Below are 24,499 nucleotides of genomic sequence, written 5' to 3'. Positions count from 1 at the left end.
CATTTGCCGTCACTTAGTAACAATAAGACTTTGCCTTTTTTCTTTTGTTTTTAAACCTACTATATCTCTGTTTTCTTTTCAGCTAAATCTACAAAGCGGACTCAAGAGAGAGAGAATCTTGGAATGCTGGTCTGGTCACCTAACCAGAATATTTCTGAGGCAAAGTGTAAGTCACCAGATATTTAATTTTCTTTTTCCATCCACATTTAAACGAGCTGTTTAAAAAGAAAAAGGGGGGTGGGAGGAGACTAATGAAAATTCCTTCCCACCTAGGAGATGTACAGCTGCAACCTACTTCACCTTTTTATTGCACTTTGAAGAATTTGTGTGCCTTTAGTTGTATCACAACCTTCCACAAGGTTTGCTGGAAAGCTTCCCAGAATACCAGGCCCTATAGCTGGAGGAGTTGAATGTTCCAGTAGCTTTCCTTCCTAGTTGCAAATCTTTGCAGATATCATCCACAAGCTTTCTTGGTTTCTCAGTCATTCTCTGCAAGTGTTGTGTAAGTGGATTGAATCTGTGTTGCACAAAGAGGAGTATTTTTGGCCCAGTTGGGCAAGAGAGGAGGAGGAAAAAATTATGAAAACTCTGTAGCAGAAAAAAAGATAACCAGGAGCAGTGTTGTCCCTAAGAATATTCGGAACCTTTTGTTTGGGTGGGGAGAAGGAGATTGATTGGGCCAGTGGAGCAACTAAGAGGGAAATTCTCATGTCCTAAAAAAGTGAATGCAATCTTGGACCGCATTACAGAGGCATACTGTCCAGATCACAAGAAATAACTGTTCCACTCTGTTCTGTACTGATCAGACCTTACTCGGAATCCTATGTCCCATTCTGGACACTGCTTTTTAAGAAATGTTGAAATGGAATGGGTTCAGACTAAAGCCAAGGTTGGCTTGAGGAATTAGTAATGGGATCAGTTTCAGATGAGCTCTGAGCCTGCGCTTGGTGGGGGGAACTGGGGTTGTGGTTTCCTGCTGTGTCTACTCGATGTTTCTGTCTTATGAAAGACTATGCCTGTGTGATTCTAAGGTGATAGAATCGATAGAACATGTTCTTTTAAACTGTAATTTTTATCAAGAAGTGTGAAACGTGTTAATTACGCTGTTATCTTTTCCTGGCTGTTTTGAAGGACTCGGTGCTTGCTTTTTGCTTGCAAGCCATAATACTGAAATTACTTGGTGACTAGGTTTTGTGCAGTGGCCAGTAAGATTAGACATGACATAAGATATTTTAGGTTATTGTTAACAAATTGCTGCATTTTATATGGGTATGAAGATCTGTAGGTTGGTTTGGTGGGTACGGTTATTATACCAAACATTTGTTTTCTTTTTGTTTCTGGTCATTGACTGAAATAAAGATTGATTGAGATATGGATGTCCCTGTCCTGTATCTGGACCTACAACATTTTATTCACTGTGGTTAGGACTTTCTACCTCCTACATGACTATGTAGGGACAAAATGGTGTGTTGGGTGTGGGAGGGAGATCTGCATTCACTCCTCTTTGTGGAACTGGGTGATTGAAAAGTGGGTGATTCTGCACTTTCCCTCACAGCTTTTTAAAGAGTGATGATTCAAATCTCAGTTCAGTCTAAAAAAAGCAAAAATATTGTGAATAAGGGCTTTTAGATATGTGGGATTTTTTAAAAAAAATAGTGGGGTATTTGCTACCTGTGCCAAATGCCTTTTAGCTGTGTTGTTCCATAGTACTATTGCTCAACAGTTTGTAAGAGAGTTGGTGGGGGTGGGATCTGGCCACAGCCTATTGAAGTGTTATTTACTGAACTCTAGTAGCTGAGGATGAAGATAAAGCTATGCAAGAAATCCCTTGTAGTGGGATGTAGAGCTTTGATTCTATCTATCACATTTATATACTGCCACATATAATATCTCTGGGTGGTTTACAAATTTAAAAGACAAAACCTTAAATTAAAATAACCATCAAAACTTTATTATTATTAAGGTTGATTATTATTTTAAATAAAAACTTAAAAATAATAATTATTATTTTAAATAAAAACTAAATAAAAAGACTGTACAAGGGGACAATCCACTGGGAATTTATTGTGCAAACCCCAATCCATTGCTCAATGAATATGTGTTTTCTGGAGAATAGAAAGGAGACCACATAGATAGATTCTCTGCAGGATGCTTTTTCTTAAAGTCTCTTTGTGGTGCATTCATTGCTGTTGTAATAGAGTCCATCTACCTTGCTGTTGGTCGTCCTCTCCTTCAACTTTCCCCAGCATTATGGACTTCTCAAGGGAGCTGGGTTTTCGCATAATGTGTCCAAAGTGTGATAGTTTGAGCCTGGTCATTTGTGCCACACACACACACACACACACACACGCACACACACATATCCTCAAGTTCTTTCAATAGCTCAAAGTATTTGAACTGAAATATTAGATTAGGAATATAATTCCATAAACATTTAGGTTCAGTTCAGACCCTCCCCGTTTCCAGGTGCCCGGTCAGGCAATCTCAGAATTTCGAGTGTTTGTCCTTGAGGGTGGGCCTCCGAGATAGGCTGGGGATTCTGCTGGTGTACCGACCACCCCGCTGCACTTCAGTCTCCCTACCTGAGCTGGCGGGGGTGGTCTCGGAGGTGGCTTTGGGTTCCCCCAGGCTTATTGTTTTGGGGGATTTCAATGTCCACGCCGAGGCCCCCCTAGTGGGTGCGGCTCAGGATTTCATGGCCTCCATGGCAACCTTGGGCCTGTCTCAATTGGTATCGGGCCCTGCCCACGTAGCGGGACACACTCTGGATCTGGTTTTTGCCGACCGGGAAATAAATGATCCGGAAGTGGGGGAATTTGAGATCACTCCCTTGTCATGGACAGATCATCATCTGGTGCGGTTTAGTTTGACTGCTCTGTCTGCCCTCTGCAGCGGTTGTGGGCCGATTAAGATGGTCCACCCCTGGAGGCTTATGGATCCGCTTGGATTTCAGACAGCCCTCGGGGAGTTTCCAGTGTCCAGAGCTGGTGACCCTGTCGAGGCCTTGGTTGATCTCTGGAATGGAGAGATGGCCCGGGCTGTTGACACGGTTGCCCCCAAGCGCCCTCTCCGGCTTGGTGGAGTCCGTTCTGCTCCTTGGTTTTCCTAGGAGCTTAGGGCGATGAAGCAACTCGGACGACGGCTGGAGCGACGCTGGAGGAAGAGTCGTCACGAATCCGATCGAACATGGGCTAGAACCCATTTTAGGGACTACGCCGTGGCGGTGGGGGCGACCTTTAAAGCTCTAAACGGTTTGGGCCCGGGGTATTTGAGGGACCGCCTGCTCCCAAGGGTTGCTGCCTGCTTGACTAGGACATCTGAGGGGGCCCTGCTCCGGGTGCCGACAATGAGGGAGGCCTGGCTGTCGTGCACTCGGGACAGGGCCTTCTCTGTTGCTGCCCCTAGACTCTGGAATGCTCTCCCGGTGGCCCTTCGTTCCTCGGACTCCATCACAGTTTTTAGAAAGCTTTTAAAGACTTGGCTTTTTACCCAGGCTTTTTCATAATTGTCTTTTACTGCTGTTCTTGTGTGCTTTTATCTGTTGTCTTGTTTTTATGCTTGTTTTTAGCTTGATGTTTTTACTGCTTTTTACTGTATGTTTTTAATTTTTGTAAACCGCCTTGGGGTTTTCTTTTAACGAAAGGCGGTATAAAAATGTAAAAATAAATAAATAAATAAATAAATAAAGGCTCCCGAGATACATGGGTTGGCCTCATTGCTGGCATTTAAGAAGGCCAGTTAAAAGCTCCTTTAGTGGTTTTATTTGTCTTTGTTTTAATCATTTTCAGTGCTTTTAGCTGTTTAATTGTTGATTTTATTTATTGTGAACTGCCTAGAGATAGTTGATTTGGGTGGTACATGCAGCGAATAAATAATGCTAAACCCAGTAGCACCATGTGACTGAGCCTAAGGGAGCAATGGACTTGCATCCTCCCCTTCCCGCTCCCCATGATCATATGCTTTGTTTTCACTTCATCACAAATCGCATTCCTGGTTATATAGACTTGAGGAGCTTCATAACATGTGTAAGAGAGGTGCAAACAAGGATATTGAACCACGGTGATCCTGGCTTGATATCATGGCTTTTTACTTAACAAACCTCAGTTCCTCAAGTTTGTAGATCATAGAAAACTGTAATTTGTTCTTTGAAAGTAGAAGCTTTCACTATCTTCTTATGCATGAGATAGGAGGTTAGAGAGCATGAGCTTACAGCTCCCTTAGGTTCACCTTCATGGTTTAGCATTCACCTAAATTAGGCCGTGTGTGGTTTTAAATTTTATATTCAAGCAAATGCAAGCTTTACTTGAACATTACTATTTGTGGAAAACTTGCAAATATTTTAAGACATAACCCTGTAACATATATTTCCTTACATTGGTTAAATGTTTCCAAAGGATGGAAAAACTAAGAACATTAACATGCTAATTTTAGCACAACCCCAAACCTCTGCATTCATATTGGTTAGATGCCTGTGTGCTTCCTAGGGACAGGCGCTTCAAAAAATTTAATTACAACTTTGAGACTGTCCAATTCAAATGATATTGTATCCATTCATTATGATGCTAATTAACTTTATGAAACAAGGCATTTTAAGAAATTTTTACTTAATGAAACGATACATTTGGGGCAATGGGGCAGGGGGAGTACAGCAGCAGATAATTTTCTGACCCCCATCCTTGTCCATGCTATTGTGCAGCTTCCATTCCTTGTACAGGAGAAATTTGCAGTGGACTAGCGTATGACTTGAGTCAATTTTATTTATTTTATTTTATTTATTTTTACATTTCTATACCGCCTTTCGTTAAAAGAAAACCCCAAGGCGGTTTACAAAAATTAAAACATCAGGAATAATTGGCTTTAGCAAAGTACCTCTTACCTTCTTGTCACATATGCGTATTTGAAAGAATCTAGTGATAGTTAACACCTTTTAATAAAGAGCTTTGAGAAACAGGTTTTTTTTCCATCGTACACGGTTTGCATGCTTTCCAGTGATCTTTTACTCTGTTTTTCAGCATGTTTAGCACAGAGCACCAATATGGAAGTTTACACTGTGCATGTGGTAGTGGGGACTCATTAAAGGTAAAGTTGAAGTGTGCCGTCAAGTTGATTTCGAGTCCTGGTGCCCACAGAGCTCTGTGGTTGTCTTTGGTAGAATACAGGAGGGGTTTTACCATTGCCATCTCCCGCACAGTATGAGATGATGCCTTTCAGCATCTTCCTATTTCACTGTTGCTCGATATAGTACCAGCTGGGATTCGAACCGGCAGCCTTCTGCTTGTTAGTCAAGCATTTCCATGCTGTGCCACTTAAGGTGGCTCTTGGGACTCATTAGTTGACTATAAAGAATATTCAGAGCATTTTATTTTGCATATATTTGCAAATAGCAATAGCACTTACATTTATATACCGCTTTATAGCCGAAGCTCTCTAAGCGGTTTACAATGATTTAGCATATTGCCCCCAACATTCTGGGTACTCATTTTACCGACCTCGGAAGGATGGAAGGCTGAGTCAACCTTGAGCCCCTGGTCAGGATTGAACTTGTAACCTTCTGGTTACAGGGCAGCAATTTTACCACTGCGCCACCAGGAGCTCAGATGCTTGGAATTGGAAAACTATTATGACTGGCTATCAGTGTTTCTTGTAACAGGGATTCCCAGATGTTGCTGACTACAACTCCCAGCATCTCTAGCATTTCACTGGGGATTATGGGGATATGTCCCTTGCAATAGCCTTTGGCTGGGCATTATGGGAGTTTGTCAGCAACATCTGGGAATCCCTGTTATAGAGAGCACCACTGGCCATGGCTGCCGGACATATTGTATATCTTCTGTGATGCAGTTCTTGCAGCAACCAATGAAAATTTTGTAGATTATAAAACCTAACTCAGTCAGGCTAGTGCTGCAGGCATGGAGGCTTACTGTCAGTCCGATTTTTGTTAGTAGCGCAAAGCAGCTAACGGACGTTACTAGTAAGTAGTTGTGGTTCTGTATCCTCGAGTGGCATGGCAAAAAAGATGCATACATGATGGCAAGTGAAGATACCGTTAACTAATTTCTCCATATGATATTGCAAGGGGCCTTTCCCAGCAAGGCCCTGCTCTTAGTCCCACGACAGACTTGGATTCAGTTGACAGGGACTCGGAACAGGGCCTTTTTGGTTGTGGCCTCTTGGCTTTGGCATGCTCTCCTGGAAGTGCTCCAGTGGGTACCCTCTCTTAGGGCTGCTGAAAAGTATTTGAAGAGCCTCTTTTTTAGAAAGGCCTTTTTAGCGTTTTTTATCTGCTGTTGACTGTATTCAGTGAGTTTTTAATTGGTGCCAGTTTTTAAACTCCGCTGCCCGTTTTTATTAATGTACCTTATGATCTGTCCCGAGCAGCTTTTTACTGGAGGGGCAGAATATAAATAAGAAAATGTTTTGAATAATGTAGCAAACCACACTTAATGGCTCAAGCTGCAGTCCTAAGCACATTTACTGGGAAGTAAACCTCAGTGAGCTCAGTGGGATTTACCTGCTGAGCAAACTGCTTAGGATTGCACTGTAGCTCACACAAAATTGTAGTAGTACAATAAGATAAGATAATTTTGAGATGTGTATGTGTGTTTTGATTATGAGGGCTTTAGGATATGTTCTGTTGCCTTATCAAGCCTTTTTTGTGAAACCATGAGGGATAGAAACTTCAGTTTTAAAAGATGATTATTATGGCTCTCAGTTCTGATAAGGGTACATTAATGCAGTACCTGGTGTACGTGTCTGCTGCCCTGGTCTCTAATACTACCACTCTCTTATAGTTCTCCCATAGGACAGTTTTTTTTTGGTGGAATCTTGTGAAATTTTTGCATCTGCAAATTAACACGTGGGCTAATTTGAGCAGCTCAGAAATAGTGTAGAGCTGATGTTCTCAAGATGTGTTGTCATAGCAAGCTCTGCTAAGTCAAGAAGAAAATGGTGCTGCCTTAGTTACATCTAAAACACAGCAAAAAGTGAACAGCTCGGCTGGCGTCGCTTGCTTTCATCCCTGGCCTCAGGGTAAAGCAGAACACAGGAAGGAGGAGGGATCAGGACCCGATGGACACAGGGAATGTTATAGCAAGTCCCCAAATGAACAGAGACTCTGTGGCAAGGGACTGCTCCTTTTGGCTCTGGGCAAGCAGGATGAACTTTTGGTTCTGGGCAAGTAGCTAGTGGCTGGAAGGGAAATAGTTCACCTTGTGCTTTCTGGCCCTACTGATAAGTTGTGTGTTCATGTATTTTCTGTTGCTTCAGTTTGCAAGGCGAACTGCTACAAGACGAGGTGGATCTTTACGTGCCACCAATATCTGAGGCAAGATGTATTGGAGGAAGGGCCAGTTGTGGCCCCTGTTTGTGGCCTTTCTTCCTAAAGATCTGTCAGATCCACACGATGGGCGGCCTGTTTTAGGACAGTTTTAAAAAGGTGTTTTGTTTAGGGTTTTTTTTTTTTAAAAATCAAGTCAATGTTGACTGGTTTTTCATATATTTTATTATTTTAAGCTGTCTCTTTTTGAAAGACAGAATACGTGTCTTATAAATCATACATACACTGAAGTGTATACAGTCATCTCTCGTCAACTGCAAGGGTTCTGTTCTGGCAAAACCTTGCCATTGGCAAATTCGTAATTGGCGACCTATTGAAATCAATGGGAATCAGGGCGTTAGGTTGCAAAAAGACCGAAAAATCAAAGAAAAACTACAAATCAAAAATTTCCCAAAATCACTTGAAATCCCTTAAAATCACCAAGAATAAGCAAGAGGAGTGAGCAAATTGAACCTCTTGAACCCCCTAAAATCACTCGAAGGCACTTTTGAACCACCCCCCCAAACAACAACAACTCAAAATCACTTTAAATCGTGAGGAGTTGGCAGGGTCAGCAAGAGGAATGAGTGGATTGAACCTCTGAACACCCCCCCCAATTGTGGGTGACACCCCCCATCACTAAAAAACCTTGCCAAACCTCAGATTCTTGGGTCACAATTTCCCAGTCACAGATACTCAAAACTGATACTGGGAAAAATGCAGTTGGCCAGGGGTTGACCAATCACAAGCTATACTAGGAATGTTTAGGAGGGCTTATATCCTCCTAGCAACTGGTCTTGATTTATCTTTTTTGGGAGGCTTCAGGAATGCATGTATGTGTCGCTATGCAAATGAGGCAGCATACCATGCTAGAGAGGGGGAGGAAACTTTTATTTTGCAAATTTCTACACTGTCCAACATATGCATCTGTGGGCGGTTTACATAATACATACCAAAATTTAAAAACACAAACAACAATTAAAACATTAAAAATTAAGAGTTTAAAAGATTACCTAACAATATAAACTTTAAAACTCTTTAATAAAGGCCTGATTAAATAGGTACATATTCAGCTATTTATTAAAAAGCAAGCAGAGATGAGGAAGTTCTCATTCTTTTGGGGAGCACATTCCAAAGTTCTGGGGGAGCCCTAGAGAAGGCATGGTTTTGGGCTGCTACCAAACAAGCTGACGGTGGAAATTGGTGTGAATTGCAATCAGGTTGAGGAATTTGAGTGAGTTGAATTGATCTTTACACCCAAATGCTTAGTTCTCCTGTGACTTGATTCTCCTCATCAGTCACATGCTTTTCTGAGGTCTGGGTTCATTCCCCACTCAAATGGGTACTTATTAAAGCATCAGATGTCTGAACTGGCCCTGTGTGTTAACTCTAGCAGCACAGGGTTGCTGTTTTTAAAAATCTTTGCCAGACATGTTTGAAGTGGCAATTTAATATGATGCACAGTGGAATGGTGTTCTGATCAAAGGCCTCTCTACCCACACAGCAAACAGAAAGAAGAACAGAAGAAGGAAGAGCAGAATGTTGCATAGCCAAGCATTTTATTAATATTGGGCTGCTCCATTGGAATTGTTAACTCCAGAACCAAAAGATCCCTTCACACATGGCGTGGATTCAGGCATAACACTGAACCTTGGTTTGACACTGTGGGCAGGTTCAGTCAACCTGCTGAAAGTCAGGAAATCGAGAACCAGGGGTTCTTGACGAGCGGGCATGTCATCTGAATCTGCCAACCTCTGGTTGGCTGCTGGATTTTCTGACTTCAGCCTGAGACTTGAAACCTAGGGCCGAAGTTAGGCAGAGAAGGTTGGGCTGAAGTTCATAAGTCTGACTGCTAACCAGAGATATAATCAAAGCTATACTAGGAATGTTCAGAACCCCCTGGGTGTACATGTTCACTGGGAACCTCTTGGTTCCGGACTTTCAGCGGGTTGTCCGAGCCCACCCTGTATGAACAATTCTTGTTCCCAGATGCTCTCCCTCCCTCCCCCCTCCCCCTCCCTCCTCCCCTTGCATGTTCAGATTCCCTCCCTTAGGTCCAGGTTCTTGGCAAGCCATAGTTTGCTTTTACATTCATTTGCAGGGCAAGTGCAAATCTTTGTTTCCCAGGACACATGCAGTGGCAAACTGTTGTGTGTTTTTTTTGGGGGGGGGGGCAAACAATGAAGAATGCTTAAGGTGAGAAGAGAGCATGGAAACAAAGAGTTTGTTGCCTAGCATCAAACCCTGGTATTGCATGTGAACTGGCCTGTTTTAGGTGTACAGCTGAGCCTCATTATCCACAGGGGTTCCATTCCCTGCTACAACCACGATGGAACTGCGGATAATGAGGCATTAAGGCAATGGGAATTGTGGTGGTGGTGGTGGGGTGGGGGTTGTTAGGTTCCTGGAGACTGGAGAAAAGGGTGAAAACAGCAAAAAAAGCAGCAAAAAACATTGAAATAAAGTGCCCTATCATGCTCAGCAGCCACCTAATGGCGCAGTGGGGCAGTAATTTGCCTAGGGAGCAAGAGGTTGCTGGTTTGAATGCCTGCTGCTGTGTTTCCCAGACTATGGGAAACACCTATATCAGGCAGCAGGAAGGATGATATAGGAAGATGCTGAAAAGCATCATCTCCTACTGTGAGGCAGATGGCAATGGCAGACTCCTCCTGTATTCTACCAAAGACAACCACAGGGCTCTGTGGTTGCCAGGAGTTGACACCGGCTCGATGGAACAACAGCCATCTTCAGCAGGTTTCCAGCTGTCCAGGAATGCTCCCCCACTTCCAAATCTGCCATTTTTATGTGAAAAAATATCGAAAATTTATTTTATTTTATTTTATTTTATTTTAAATGAGCCACAAAATGGCCCCCTTTCTCAAAATGGTCACCGGAAATGACCTTGGAGGTTGTTTCTGGTCATCTAGGAACTGGATATGTTGGGTTATAATCCTTTTGTATCCATGGATATTGAGTTCAGGTGGCTATTATCTGACTGCATATATGCAGGACTGCAAATAGCACTACCACGATTAACGAAGCACACCTGCACACAAAACATAAGGTGTGGATGTCAGAGATGAGTGTGTTGAAAATTAATCTGTCATAAATTGTCATATATCAGAGAACTAGGATTGGCTGCAATTCTTTGTTGCAGATACACTTGGGGTGGGGGCGGCTTGATTCAGACATAATGTTAAATAATGGTTAAGCATTACAGACTGAGCCTCAGGCTCACACACTTCACCCTCCCTTGTTGTCCTCCCTTCACAAGTGATGGTATCCAAGGTTCCACTTTCTGAACTTGAGAAACTCTGGATTGTTTTAACTGTGTTTCGCTCAAACAAACTCGGATTGGAAACCATTATTTGATCCTGGTTTGTTTGATCTAACCACAGTGGCGTAGCTAGGGGAGAGGGGGCCTGTGTTCATCCCTCTCTCTGGTGGCCCCCCCAGAGCGAGGGAGATAATGAAGACAATAGGGAGGGGTGGAGCTAGAGGGCCCTCAGCAGCTGGGGGCTCAATTATAGCTACACCCCTGGCTAACCACAATTAGAATAAAAATAAATACAGTTTCTTGACTTTGGATATAATGAGAAACTAGTTTGTTTATTTTTTAAAAAAATCAAATGTGGAAAGTTTGTCTCCTCCCCTCGTACACAAAGGGGATGCACACAAATCTGTGGCTTGATCTCCTGTTGCGGAACAATGGTTTAGCATTGCATCTGAATCAGCCCTTGGTTGCAATCCTAGGGGTTTTTTGCTCTGTAATATCAGCCATCACTTGTGGAAGCAGTAAACAGTTATCTTTATGCCCCAAAGACTAAACAGAATTAACTCAACTGTATGTATGTACAGCCATCCCTCGCCAACTGTGGTTTTCCCAATCATAGTTTTGACTTGAGTATACACGATTCTCGCAGCATTTCCTTGGCGTGATTTTCCGAGGGTGAGAAGCGGGAAAGAGTAGAGGAGCATTGTGGAGAAGTGGAGTAAAGAGAGAAATTGGGAGAGGCGGAGGTGAGATGTGTGGAAACGGTACTATACTGGGGACTGTAGATGTTGGGGGCTGTACAGTAGTGGCTGCTGTGCTTTCATTGCTGCTGGGGTGAGCCTGCATTTCACTGTTTGCTGCTGGGGGGAGCCTGCATTTGCTGGGGGTCAGGGTCGGATAGCTGCTGTGTCTACACTGCTATGTTTGCACTTTGCGGGGCCAGGGTTCAAGAATTTTCAACAAGCTCAATCTGCTCATTCCTCTTGCTGACCCTTGTGGACTCCTGGTGATTTTAAAGTGCATTTGAGTGGCTTGGGGGGCAGGGTGGCTTCAGGAATTTTCAAGGGGCTCAATCTGCTCTTTGCTCTTGGTAACTCTTGCAGATTTAGTTGATATTTAGGGAGTTTTGGTGATTTGGGGTTTTGTTTTGTTTTTAGCATCTCCCCCTTGATTTTTAGGTGATTTCATGATCTTGGTTCCCCTAACCCCCTGTTTTCCATTGGCTTCAATGCCTCACCAATCACAAATTTGCCAACCGCGGGGTTCTGCACGAATGCATTTATTAATTATTTATTAATAATTATTTATTATTAATTATTTATTCATTCAATTTCTATACCGCACTTCCAAAAATGGCTCAGGGCGGTTTACACAGAGAAATAACAAATAAGATAAACAAAATGTAGCCCTTGCGGTTGGTGAGTAATGACTGTTTGTATGGAAAGCAATGCTGAAGGTAGAAACTGCGCATTAGTTCTAGCTTTGTTTCCCTTGTAAGCGTAGAGAACCCCCTTTAGACTCTCTCTGGTATGCTACTAGCCAAAGAGAAGTGCTGTGGGCCTGAGGAATTCAATAGCAGTTACTTAGTTGCCCTGAGGAAATGGAAGATAAGACTTCTGTTCCCATATTCGAATCGTTTCACATTTCATAACAATGCACTTAGAACAAGGTCAAAAAAGGGCCAACCTCGTAAGTGCTCTGCTTTAGAGCAGCCACCAACCCACCCACCCCGCCCCCTCCCCACTTTGTAGTGTTAGTGAAACTGCTCCAGGGTGATTGGTGAACACCCTGAAATCTACCTTTTGGGTTCACGTGGGGAAATTAGCTCTGAAAGGAACAGTTCCATTTTACTTTTAATTTGCATAAAGTTGTGGACTCAGCAAATGACTTGACTGAGACAAGATTTAAGTTTCAAAATAAAAAGAAGATACTTATTGTAGGGAGGAGTACAGAGGAAAGAAATGTGTGGTTAAAGCAATATTACTACCAACACAAATCTGATAGATTTTCTTTCTTTCTTTCTTTCTTTCTTTCTTTCTTTCTTTCTTTCTTTCTTTCTTTCTTTCTTTCTTTCTTTCACTGCCATGAGGTGTGTCAGCTTAGAGTCCTAATTGTGTAAGTTCCCAGGTGGGCAAGAGAAAGAGGCTTTTAGAGAAGGAGGCAGTGGGATTTAAGAAAGGGGGGTAGAGCTAGAAATTGGGCCCAAGGAAGTGTGAAGGCTCATCACCTGGTCTGGATGAAGGGCTCCAGGGACCACCGATGAACTTAGTTCCTCAGGAAACAGGTCGGGCCAAAGTGGTTGCAAGAAGGTTGGAGGAGTGGTTCCAGAAGGATGCTTCCTCCTTGGACCCAGCTTCCCGTGTTAGCGAGGAAGAATGGGCAGATGAAATACTGAATGCTAGGGATGCCAACATTCCCACATTAAGCGGTGATGTCCTGCATTTTTGGGGGGAAAGTGCTTGTCCGATCCAGGACACTCCCCCCCCCTTTGATGGCTGGAGTGGAAGGTGGGCAGCAGCCGCCAGCGTGAGCTCCATGGAGTTATTTCCCTGCTGGCTTACAGGCTTCTGCTCCTGTTGGAGCTGCTCCAAGCCTCCCATCCCTTCCCTCCAGCCATCAGCTGATGGGCAGGGCTAGCACAGGAGTAGGGATATGCATGAACTGTTCTGGAGGCCATTGTAGAGGCCTCCGAACCGGTATGAATGTGGCGCCGGCTCGAAGTTTCGATGCCAGTGGGGGGGGGGCTCTTTAAGGATGGGGGAGGGTACACTGGCTGCTATCCTTTTTTTTTTTTTTTTTGTGAAAGGAGAGGAAAGACAAGGCTGTTCTCCTTGAGTGCAGAGTGGCCTTGGCCAACAGAAAAGTTTTGCTAGCAACAGTAGGGCACTCGTTTGAATACGTAAAAGGGACAGTAGCCTCATGTTATTAACTACAAAGGTTGCTAATGTCGGGTTCAAAGTAGTAGGGCTTATTTTTAGGTGCAGGCTAAAATGTGTTTACTTCAGAACAGGGCTGTTCAACTTCAGCCCATGGCAGCAGATGTTGTCCTACAATTCCTATAATCCCTGGCTATTGGCCACTGTGTCTAGGGATTATGGGAGTTGTAGTCCAAAAAACAGCTGGGGAGCCAAAAGTTGAGCAGGCCTGCTTTAGAACTATAGTTTCTCCCCCTTCATATGCAAATATATGTGGATTTAATTTAGCAACAGGCCCCCCCCCCCAGCCCTGATTGATCAGCAGCCATTGATCAGCAGCTTGATCAGCAGCTAGACTAAATCCTAAAATATTGATCAATATGTATTTAGGCAAATGATGAAGAAGATAATGTGATTAGTAGAGGAATGAGTTTTGTCATGCATCGTATTTTGCTTATTGCGAAGTAATATTAAATTGGCTTACAATTTATTCTGTAACCTTTTAATGAGGTTAATCATGTAAATTAAATCTGTTATTTTAACTGAACATATATTTAAACAAGTAATTTATTTAAAATAGTAGAAAGTTGCAAATAAAGTGCTTCTTACAAAAAGCAAAAGGTAGTTTTTAGTAAGTCTTTTTTTTTTTTTTTTGCTTTAAAAGTGTAGGTAGTAATCATACTACATAAAATGTGTGGTAAAAATTCATACATGAATGAAAATGTGCATGTGAGCCTAGTCATCATAATATTTCTAAAATAGAAAGGTCTTGCATGGCTGCAGAAAGAGATCTGCTTGGCAAGTCCCCAGAGGAAGGGAATTTTATACCAGCCTCCGAAGGTGCCTGTCCTGTATGCCCTTGCTGACCTAAATAAATAAGTAGTCAGTGTACTGTATGGGATAGTGTGATAGAGTTGGAGGAGACAGAGTGGGGGAACATGGGACTTTAGAGCAGTATTCATATCCTCACTTGACCATGATGGGTATTGCTGGCCCAAGGCTACCTTCTCTTAACTTGGCTCATGGGGTTGTTGGGAGGATTAAATCCAAAGGAGGCTGGCGTTGGGTGGCCGGGCTTTGGTGGTGGGACTGAGGGCTTGGGGGCAGTAACACTTCTTTGAATGCCTTTTGGTTTGTCTTGGGACTGCCTATCAGTTTGACTGAGGGATATGTCTCAGCTTATTAGGAGATGGAGAGGCAGGGTGTGTGGCTCCTCAGCAGGGGGTGGCTGTTTCAGTGGTGGTGGGAAACAGAAGAAGAAAGAGCATTGGCAGGTCAGCGGGCCATTACAGGGGAAGGGAAAACAGAAACTTAATTAGCTCTTTGTTAGCTCTTTGACCTTGGGTAACAGTACCAACTCGCCACAGAACCTCATCTTACTCCTTGGCAATGCCAGGTCGGTCCAAAATAAATTAGAATTTATCCATGATTTGATTGTGGATGAGGGAAATGATCTGGCATGCGATTCAGAGACCTGGTTGAGAGTGGCAAGTGGCCCAGTTTGGTCTCAGCTTCTCCTTACAAGGATACTCAGTGGTGGAGCAGGTGAGAGGATGTGGGTAGGGAGGTGGAGTGGCTGTGGCTTATAAGAACACTATATCCCTTACCAGGATCGCTGTCAGAGCACTTGCCTATATTGAGTGTGTGTACTTGAGTCTTGGGACCAGGGATAGATTGAGACTTTTGTTGGTGTACCGATCACCCTGCTGCCCAGCAGAATCTCTGAGCTCTCAGATCTGGTTGCAGAGTTGGCATTGGAGACACCCAGGTTGATGATGGTGGGTGACTTCAATGTGTGCTTTGGAACTAAATTGGCAGGAGCAGCTCGGGAGTTCATAGCAACCATGATAACTACGAGCCTTTCCCAAGTGGTCTCCAGTCTGACCCATGTTATGGATCACATGCTTGATTTGGTTTTTTGCTCTGATCAGGGCGGTGTTCCGTGGATGGGGATGCCTATGATTTCCCCATTGTCATGGATGGACCACCACCTGGTTAAGTTCCAGTTTGCAGCCGCTAGTCACCTCTGCAGGGGTGAAGGGCCTATTAGGATGGTCTGCCCAAGAAGGCTGTTGGATCCAATAAGATTTCAAGAAACCTTGGAGGGTTTATTGTTGGCTCTGCCGATGATCTTCTTGACCCCCTGGTGGAAAACTGGAATAATGAGCTCACTATGGTGATAGACTCAATTGCTCCTAAGCGTTCTCTCCGACCTGCTTCTAAATCCACTCTATGGTATGCGGAAGAACTATGGGAACTCAAGCAGCTAGGTACATGACTTGAGTGCAAATGGAGAAGGACTCTACTCGAATGCAACAGATTGCAGCTGGCAATACATGCAGCAAAGAAACAATTCTTTGCTGCGTGTCTTGTCTCCACAGGTTCACCCCCAGCGCAATTGTTGAGGGGTGGTGAGGGGACTTATACAGGCCCCTTCTGCTCTGGCTTTGGAGCCATCAGTTAGTCACTGGGAAGCTTTTAATGCATTTTTGTGTGGATAAAATTTCTTGTATTCAAGCTGACTTGGATTCCATTGTTGGTGTAGTGTCTTTAGCGGGGGTATCCAATAACTCCTCTTGTGTGGTTAAATTGGATCAGTTTTGGTTTGTGACTCCTGAGGATGTGAACAAACTGCTTGGAACTGTGTGTCCTACCACCTGTTCTCTTGACCGACATGGCTTATAGTATCAAGCAGGGAGATTGTTGGAGAGGGCTTGATTGAGATCATAAATGCTTCTCTGAGGGAAAGTAGGATGCCTCCTTGTTTAAAGGAGGCAATTATTAGACAGTTATAGGCCTGTCTCCAATTTCCTGTGATTGGCCAAGGTGATTGAGATGGTGGTGGCTTCTTAATTCCAGGCAGCCTTGGATGAAACTGATTATCTAGACGCATTTCAAATTGGTTTTCAGGCAGACTTTGGGTTGGAGATTGCCTTGGTCAGTCTGATGTATGATCTTCAAAGGGGAATTGATAGAGAGAATGTGACTCTATTGGTACTTTTGGATCTCTCAGCAGCTTTTGATACCATCGACCATGGTATCTTTCTGGATCATCTGGTGGACTAGGTATAGGGGGCACTGCTTTGCAGTGGTTTTGCTCATATCTCTCAGGCAGATTCCAGAAGGTGTTACTTGGAGACGGTTGCTCTACAAAGTGAGAGCTTTTGTATGTGTTCCTCAGGACTGCATTTTGCCTTTTAATATCTACATGAAACCGTTGGGAGAGATCATCAGGGGATTTGGTGCAGGACATTATCAGTACACTGATGACACTGAAATCTTTTTCTCCATGTCAGCTTTATCAGGCAATGGCATAACTTCCTTAAATGCTTGTCTCAATGTACTAAATGGGCTGGATGAAAGAGAACAAGCAGAGACTGAATCCAAACAAAATGGAGGTGCTCATTGTAGGAAGCCACAGTTCAGGAAATAGGATAGATCTGCTGGTTCTGGATGGGGTTACACTCTCTCAGAAGGAACAGGTCCACAGTTTGGGAGTACTTCTGGACGCAACTCTCTGATATCTTAAGTGCAGGTAGTGGCCAGGAGTGCTTTCTATAAGCTTCAGTTGGTTCACCAACTGCACCCTTTCCTGAAAGTGAGTGACCTTAAGACAGTGATGCACATGCTGGCAACCTCCAGCCTTAACTACTGCAATGCATTTTATGTGGGGCAGCCTCTGTACATAGTCCAGAAACTGCAATTGGTGCAGAATGCTGCTGCCAGATTGGTCTCGAAGATGTCCCAAAGAGACCATATTATTCCGCTTTTAAAAGAACTACACTGGCTACTAATAGGTTTCTGGGCAAAATACGAAGTGCTGGTTTTATAAAGCCCTTAACGGCTTGGGCTCAGGGTATTAAAAGAGAACTCCTTCATTAGGAACCCTGCCTATTAAGATCTTCAAGGGAGATTGTTTGTCTGAGGGTGCCATCGGCTGGTCTGGTGATGACTCAAAGGCAAGTCTTCTCTAGTTGCCCCAGAGCTGTGGAACACACCTCCTGCTGAGATTAGAGGTGCTCCATCCCTGTTGACCATTAGGAAACAGCTGAAGGCACACCTCTTCAGCCAAGCTTTTTAGCTATCTAGTAGTTTTCATGGGCAGCTATTTTGATTTGAACTTCTTATATGTTTTGTTTTAAATGTCTTGGTTTGTTGTAGTAAAATGCCTAGAGACTTCGGTAGTGGGTGCTACACAAATATGTCAAATAAATAAACAAATGATTTGTTGGGAGGATTAAATGGAATAATCCCCGTGCATGCTGCCCTGTGCTTCTCAGAGAGTGGGCAGGATACAAATGCAAGTTAAAATAATGAAACCAGATCATGTTTGCTCATTAGTGGGCTTTTTTTAAAAAAGGGGGTTTAATGTGTATTACTCTGTGTGTGACATTCCTGGGTCTTGGGAACACGTGCTACCCCCCCCACCACCACCACTCCTGCACGAGTGTCTCCCTGTCTGGGTTAAAATAAGGCAAGATTGGTATTGTCATCAGAACCCATCATTCCTTGCTTATTCTAATCTACTTGCCTCAAATAACCTGAGATCTGTAATTTGATTTGAACCTTGGCTACAGATCTAGGTTACTTGAAGCACGTAGGTTAGAATCAGTGTTGCCTCTGGTGTGCACACATGCACATGTTCAAAAGTTGTTTTTTTTTAAATGTCCACTCAGTAAATCTTAGATCCCACTCAGGTTGAATCAGGAAGGCCCCACTCTGAATGCACGTGCGCACACCCTGCCTTGATACTGCCGCCCAGAACAAAATTCATTCTGCACACAGATGGAAAAAAATTAGAGAGAACACTGCTTAGAATAAGCTGAGATGGTGGGGTCAGGTGACACAGTGGACGTCAAGTAGAGGCCTGGCTGTGCTGAGATGCTTTGGAGTTGCCTCTTCCCTCCTGCCCCATTTAGCAAGGTCTCAGCTGGTGATGGAGGATGCAGGGGAGCACAAAGATTTTCTTTACCTAGACCCAGTTTCCCCTAACTTGTGGTTTGTTTTGCTCTTGCCTTTCTCTCTGCCATCCTGGGAGCCTCGCAGGACTCCAGCATCCTCCACCTCCAGCAAGAGTTTGAGACCCCATCTCGCGAGATCTCGGCTTTCCCCCTCTCTGCTGGGTTCTCTCCCAGCTTTCCAAGCAGTTGCCTGTCTCAGCCCCAGCTCTCCCACTCTTCCAGTCTCCCGCTGCCTGCCTGTGAAGCTGTCGTCACCCACAGCTGCCTCTGGGCCTTCCCCTGGGCTTGTCGCGGGAACCCGGCAGAGGCTATGGTTGAGGTTCTGCATGTCATCGGAACCAGCCCATTATATGCATACAACAGGAAAGCCTTCTTTATGCTCTGTTGTGATAAGATGTGGCTTTTGTCATCTGGAAAAACCTAGGCAACCAACCCCTGAAACCTTAGCAAAGGAAGGAGTGCTGCGGAAGAAAGTGTGTCTATGTTTTTGTGCCCTGGCCTTGTCCTATTAACAAAGCATAGGGTTGTGAAAGAGTGCTGTCTCAACTAGTGGCATAAGCAGAGGGCAAAGGCTACAGGGAGGGACTGAAGCAATGCAATTCAATGGAGGAGACCATCCTTGGCCAACCCTGGCCGCCTCTAGTTGCCATGGCAACAGAGTATTGATTCCCTCCCCCCTTGCTGACCTCTTTTAACGTAAGGATACAGTACCAACCATGCCATTATTCTCATCCGAACCCTGTTAAGATAGTACTGAAAGTGAGCAACAGGAACTGTTATGTGTTTTGCAGAGCGTGTGCGTGTGCATATTGAGGCAGATCACCACTTAAAATATTTTTAGAACTATAGCTACCATCCATTTCTTGGGAGTAAAAAGAGGATAGAGTGTTGAAATTATTTTGGAGCCGCTTTTTAAAAAGAATTCTCATCTTCTTCATTCATTTCAAACATATAGCATTCATAGTCGAATTTCTGTATCGATGATTTTGGGCTCTTAAAATGCTAGCACCTTGATGCACTTTGTTCCAACTTCTGCAAGATGCGGAAAGATGAAGGGGCATTCAAGCGTTACATGGCTTGCTTTTTTGTATTGCTACCCTGAGATGGAGCAGGGAGGATGCTGACAGGGTGCTGAACAGCTAATTTCTCTGACATCACAGTAGCCCAGCTAATCTCAAAGAAGAGGCTTCAGAGTTCAGTCCATTTTAGATGTAAAGTGTGCCATTGAGTCGGTGTCGACTCCTGGCGACCACAGAGCCCTGTGGTTGTCTTTGGTAGAATACAGGAGGGGTTTACCATTGCCATCTCGCATGCAGTATGAGATGATGCCTTTCAGCATCTTCCTATATCGCTGCTGCCTGATATAGGTGTTTCCCATAGTCTCGGAAACTTACCAGCGCGGATTCAAACTGGCAACTTCTGGCTTGCCGGTCAAGTCATTTCCCTGCTGTGCAATTAGGTGGGTGTATTTTAGATGTGGCTCTTTCCATTTTAAACAATTCTTGCGACTGGTCAAATGGGCCAAGTATTATTTCCCAGTAAATCTACATATTCTGAGACTTTAATCTGATGTTGTAACTTAGTGAAGTGGTGTCCAGTCTGAATTCCTGAGTTTGGATGGGATATAAACAGCTTTTGAATCAAAAGCACCTTTAAACAATAAGCCCTCCGTCTACCGATATTTAAAAAGTATTTTTTTACAAATGGGTCATCCTGAAGAGCAAGTCATGCTTGTGCAGACCCCATAGAAGTTGTTTTCCTCTTGTGAGAAAAAGATACATTGATCTTCATGGGTGGTAGGGATGTGCGAACCGGTTCAAACTCGAATCAGGGTGATTCGATGGTTCTAATTCGAACCAAACCAGCCATCAGGTTCGAGCTGCAGGTTTGAATTTGAACCAAACTAGGGGTGGTTTGGTTTGAACCGGTTTGGACCTCCAAAAGTGGGTGGGTTGGTAGCTGGCACCCATGGGTACCTACCTTCCAAACCCCAAAGCAATTGGACACTCGTACAATTTTTTAAATGAATTTTTGAAATTTATTTATATTTTTTTCTCATAGGGTATAATGGGACTCTAACCAGCCCATTATTCCCTATTCTGGAGCACCCATGGGTGACAACAACCACCCAAACCCCAAAGCAATCGGACACTCCTACGATTTTTTATGGATATTTGAAATATTTTTAATTATTTTTCTCATAGGGTATAATGGGACCGAACCAGCCCATTATCCCCTATTGTGGAGCACCTAGGGGCACAAAAGTGGGGTGGGTGGTAGACACCCAGGGGTGCCTACCACCTACAAAGCTCCAAGGCAACCAGACACTCCTCCAATGATTGTTGAATTTTAAAGTTATTTTCAAATTCCTCATAGGGAATAATGAGGATTGCAGCAAATGTATAACTTCACTTCGGGGGGAAAGGGGTGTCCTAGAGTGGGGTGTGGTGGGTGGTAGTGCCCAAGGGGGCAGGAAGCTATCAGAATTATTTGAAAGGAATTGGGCAAAAGGCTGATTCTTAAGTGATTTTTGAGGTTTACGCGACTTTAAGGTTTTTCTCCATAAAGAAGCATGGAAGTGTCAGCAAATGTATAGCTTCACGTCGGGAGCAAAGGGGTGGCCTAGACCCTCTGTGCACTGCACCACCACTCACTGGGCCACCCCAGCACCCCACAAGTGGCTTTAAGGTTTTTCTCCATAGGGAAGAATGGAGGTTTCAGCAGCCCCATAAATGCACTTGGGGGGTGCTGGGGTGGCCCAGAGCAAGGGTGCCTTGTGATTTGTTAGTTTTCAGTTTTTCCAGACAGTTTAGAACATCATCTTTCGTCACTTCTATCTGGCTCAGTTCTTTAGCCACCATCCCCGAAAAGCCTGGTTCAGGAACAGGTATATGCTCAGTATCCTCTGCCGTAAGTAATAGTCGCTTACTATTCCTTCTAGTGCTTTCATATGAGATAGTTTTGTCCCTCCCCACCCCTGTTTTCTAAAACTGGATTATGCTGGAAGCATAAGCAGTCAGCTTCTTAAAATATATGGCAGACATATATCATGGCATATATTAAGAAATAAGCCGGACATCCTAAAACAGGGGTAAGCAACCTTGGCTCTCCAGCTGTTACTGAACTACAACTTCCATCATCCCCAGCCTACCCTGTCTTAGGATGTTAGCGTTGGAAGGGACCTTGGAGGTATTCTAGGCCAACTCCCTGCTCAGTGCAGGAAACGACTATAGCATCCTCAACAGATGTTTGCCTAGCTTATGGTTGCCCTATCCAAGCTTCCCAAATCCAGGTGGCCCAATTTGCATATTATGCAAATCATGTGGCAACTAATTTGCATTCTATTTTATGTATTAGACAGATTTGTATACATTCCCCTCCTTCTCTGTCCTCTCATGCAATTGGATCCAGAGCAGAATCTGGGCAGCGCATTTGAAATTCATGTAAATCTGGGTGGAATTTAGCAGCAGGATGGAGGAGCCAAAATCCGAGGGTTACCTTAAATCCTGGGGGACATGGCAAGGCTAGTCTAGCCTCTGTTTAAAACATCTAGCAAGGGAGAATCCATCACTGTGGGAGGCAGGCTGTCCCACCACCTAACAGCTTTTACATTTTAGGAAGTTCCTCCAAATATTTGATCAAATATCGCAATAAACTGAACTTAATATTTGTTACCATCCTCTGAAACTGTTCCAGTTTATCTATGCTGATCTTAAAATCCAGGGCCCAGAATTGGACACAGTATTCTAAATGAGGTCTGACCAGCACAGTAGAATAATTTGTCTACAGGTGAAGCCTCGAGTTCATACTTAAAAATTATGGAAATAGATAATTTCTCCCTCCCCTTCTTGCTCTTGTTGCTGGTTTATTTGTTTGAATTCAGGTGCTTTAACACGACTACATCTTTATACTTATGGGAACTAGGGGCTGTACAGCTCTCAAGAGAACTATAGTCCCGCTGTAAGAAGTACAGCTAGCCACATTAGATGGACAAGGCAGCAGTTTGCAGAGGGTCCAAACACAATACCTCCAAGGATTTTTTTGGGAAATTTTCTACCCCAAGGCAATAGATATCATAAGTTGTGGGCAATTTCATTTTTCCCAGTTGGAAGCATCCACAAATTCTGAATCACCTGTTTAAGATAGAGTTACAGTGCCCAAACGCTGGGGATGATGGGAGTTGTAGTCCAACATAATCTGGGGGTCCAAGTTTGAAAATCCCTGCCTAAGGACAATTCCCCCCCCCAAGTTTCCACTCTCCTACTTTATTCATTTGCTTGCTTATTATTTACTGTATTTATGCTCTGCTGTTCAACAAAGATTGGCTCCCAAAATTGGCTTGCAGTCGAAATACTTGGATTTGGAGGGGCAGGATGTGTGTAAAGGTAAAATGTGCTGTTGATTTGGTGTTGACTCCTGGCGACCACAGAGACCTGTGGCTGTCTTTGGTAGAATACAGGAGGGGTTTTCCATTGCATTTTCCTATATCGCTGCTGCCCGATATAGGTGTTTCTCATAGTCTGGGAAATATACCAGTGGGGATTCGAACCAGCAACCTCTGGCTTGCTAGTCAAGTCATTTCCCCACTGCGCCATTAGGTGGTTTCTAGGATGTGTGTAGCCAGTGGCTCTTGGCACTTGATGCTGTAGTCCAGGTTCCAGGCTCTTGCCTCTGGAGGGAAAGCCAGAAGGACCTGCAGATGGACGCTGGAGCTGACTGATGGTAAAGATGCCAGCCCATAGAGGCAGCCCCTCTGCTAAGCTGGAGAGTTTCCTGGCAGCTGATGATGCTGGTACTATATCAGGCAGCAGCGATATAGGAAGATACTGAAAGGCATCATCTCGTACTGCATGGGAGGAGGCAATGGTAAAACCCCTCCTGTATTCTACCAAAAGAAAACCACAGGGCTCTGTGGGCGCCAGGAGTCGAAATCGACTTGACGGCACACTTTAACTCATTGTTAGCTCATAGGTTGCCACTCATAGGTCCTGCAGGAAAGGGAGATCCAGGGTTGGTTAGTAGATACAGATTTGGCTGTTCGGAGGGAAATGGCCTGGAAGCTCTGTAGCATACATATCTCGGAGAGACTGCTCTTGAAATGTGGGTTGAAAGGCATCACTGTAGTAGAGCAAACTCCACAGTGAAAGCTGTGCAGAAATGAGCCTTCCAGATAACCTGGAGGCTGAGCTGGGAGGTTAGGAGAGGTCAATGTAATCTGTGCCAGTACCCTCTATAAATGAAGCGGTTGCAGAGCATACTTCTGGATTGCTCTGTTTTTGCATGACTCGCCCCCACTCCCCTTTTTACATTAAGTTGCCCCCCTGGGTTGGGGATCCTGACAGCAGGGGATGCATGTCCTTCTATGATTCCCAGTTCGGTGCTTGGCACCAAAAGTGTAAATTGGCTATTAGGATTGGGGAGTGGACAGTCAGGTGGCAGCAAAGGTAAAGTGAGGCCAAGAAGAAGGCTTGGGTCCAGGTTACTTTAGAGAGTGCCTTCTCCTGCATGATCCCCACCCCACATTAGGGTCATCTGAGGAGGTCTGTGTCCAGTTTCCACTGGTACGTCTGGTGGCAACTCAGAGGCAGACCTTCTCTGTAGCTGCTCCTGGGCTGTGGAATGCACTCCTGGCAGAAATCCTTAATTTGAATTCATTGTTGGCCTTTAGGAGAGCCTTTGAAACCTATCTGTTTGGCTTGGCCTTCCAGGGTTTTTAAGGGTTGTACATATTTTTAACTTGCTGTAACCTGGTTTTCCAGGGTTTTTAGACTGTCTTGAATGTTTTTTTTATGGTTTTTTATAGTCTCTGTTTTTAATTGTTTTGTTTTAATGTCAACCGCCCTGAACCATTTTTGGAAGGGAAAATCGAATGAATGAATGAATGAATGAATAAATTAAATAAATTAAATAAGTTCAGAAACTTGTTCACTGTGCCAGTACAATAAATATAGGCCTTCTCTCTCTTCTCTATCCCCCCTCCCACATGATTCTTATAAATAGATGAACGCGGAGTACTTTCAGCAGCAGCAAAAAA

The 24,499-nt window shown here is 44.0% G+C and overlaps 1 protein-coding gene across 4 annotated transcripts in view; it reads left to right on the top strand.

The window, feature by feature from the left end:
* RCOR1 (REST corepressor 1) overlaps window positions 1–24,499 on the top strand; it is a 187,665-nt gene that overhangs the window by 77,661 nt on the left and 85,505 nt on the right. For all 4 annotated transcript variants that reach the window (XM_053277325.1, XM_053277316.1, XM_053277308.1 and 1 more), the window contains one exon: window positions 83–166. In XM_053277325.1, coding sequence (XP_053133300.1) covers window positions 83–166 — 84 coding nt within the window. The remainder of the gene's footprint in view (window positions 1–82; window positions 167–24,499) is intronic.

This window comes from Hemicordylus capensis, chromosome 1, assembly GCF_027244095.1.
Source record: "Hemicordylus capensis ecotype Gifberg chromosome 1, rHemCap1.1.pri, whole genome shotgun sequence".
NCBI classification, from domain to species: Eukaryota; Metazoa; Chordata; class Lepidosauria; order Squamata; family Cordylidae; genus Hemicordylus; species Hemicordylus capensis.
This window is presented reverse-complemented; position numbering and strand designations above follow the sequence as displayed.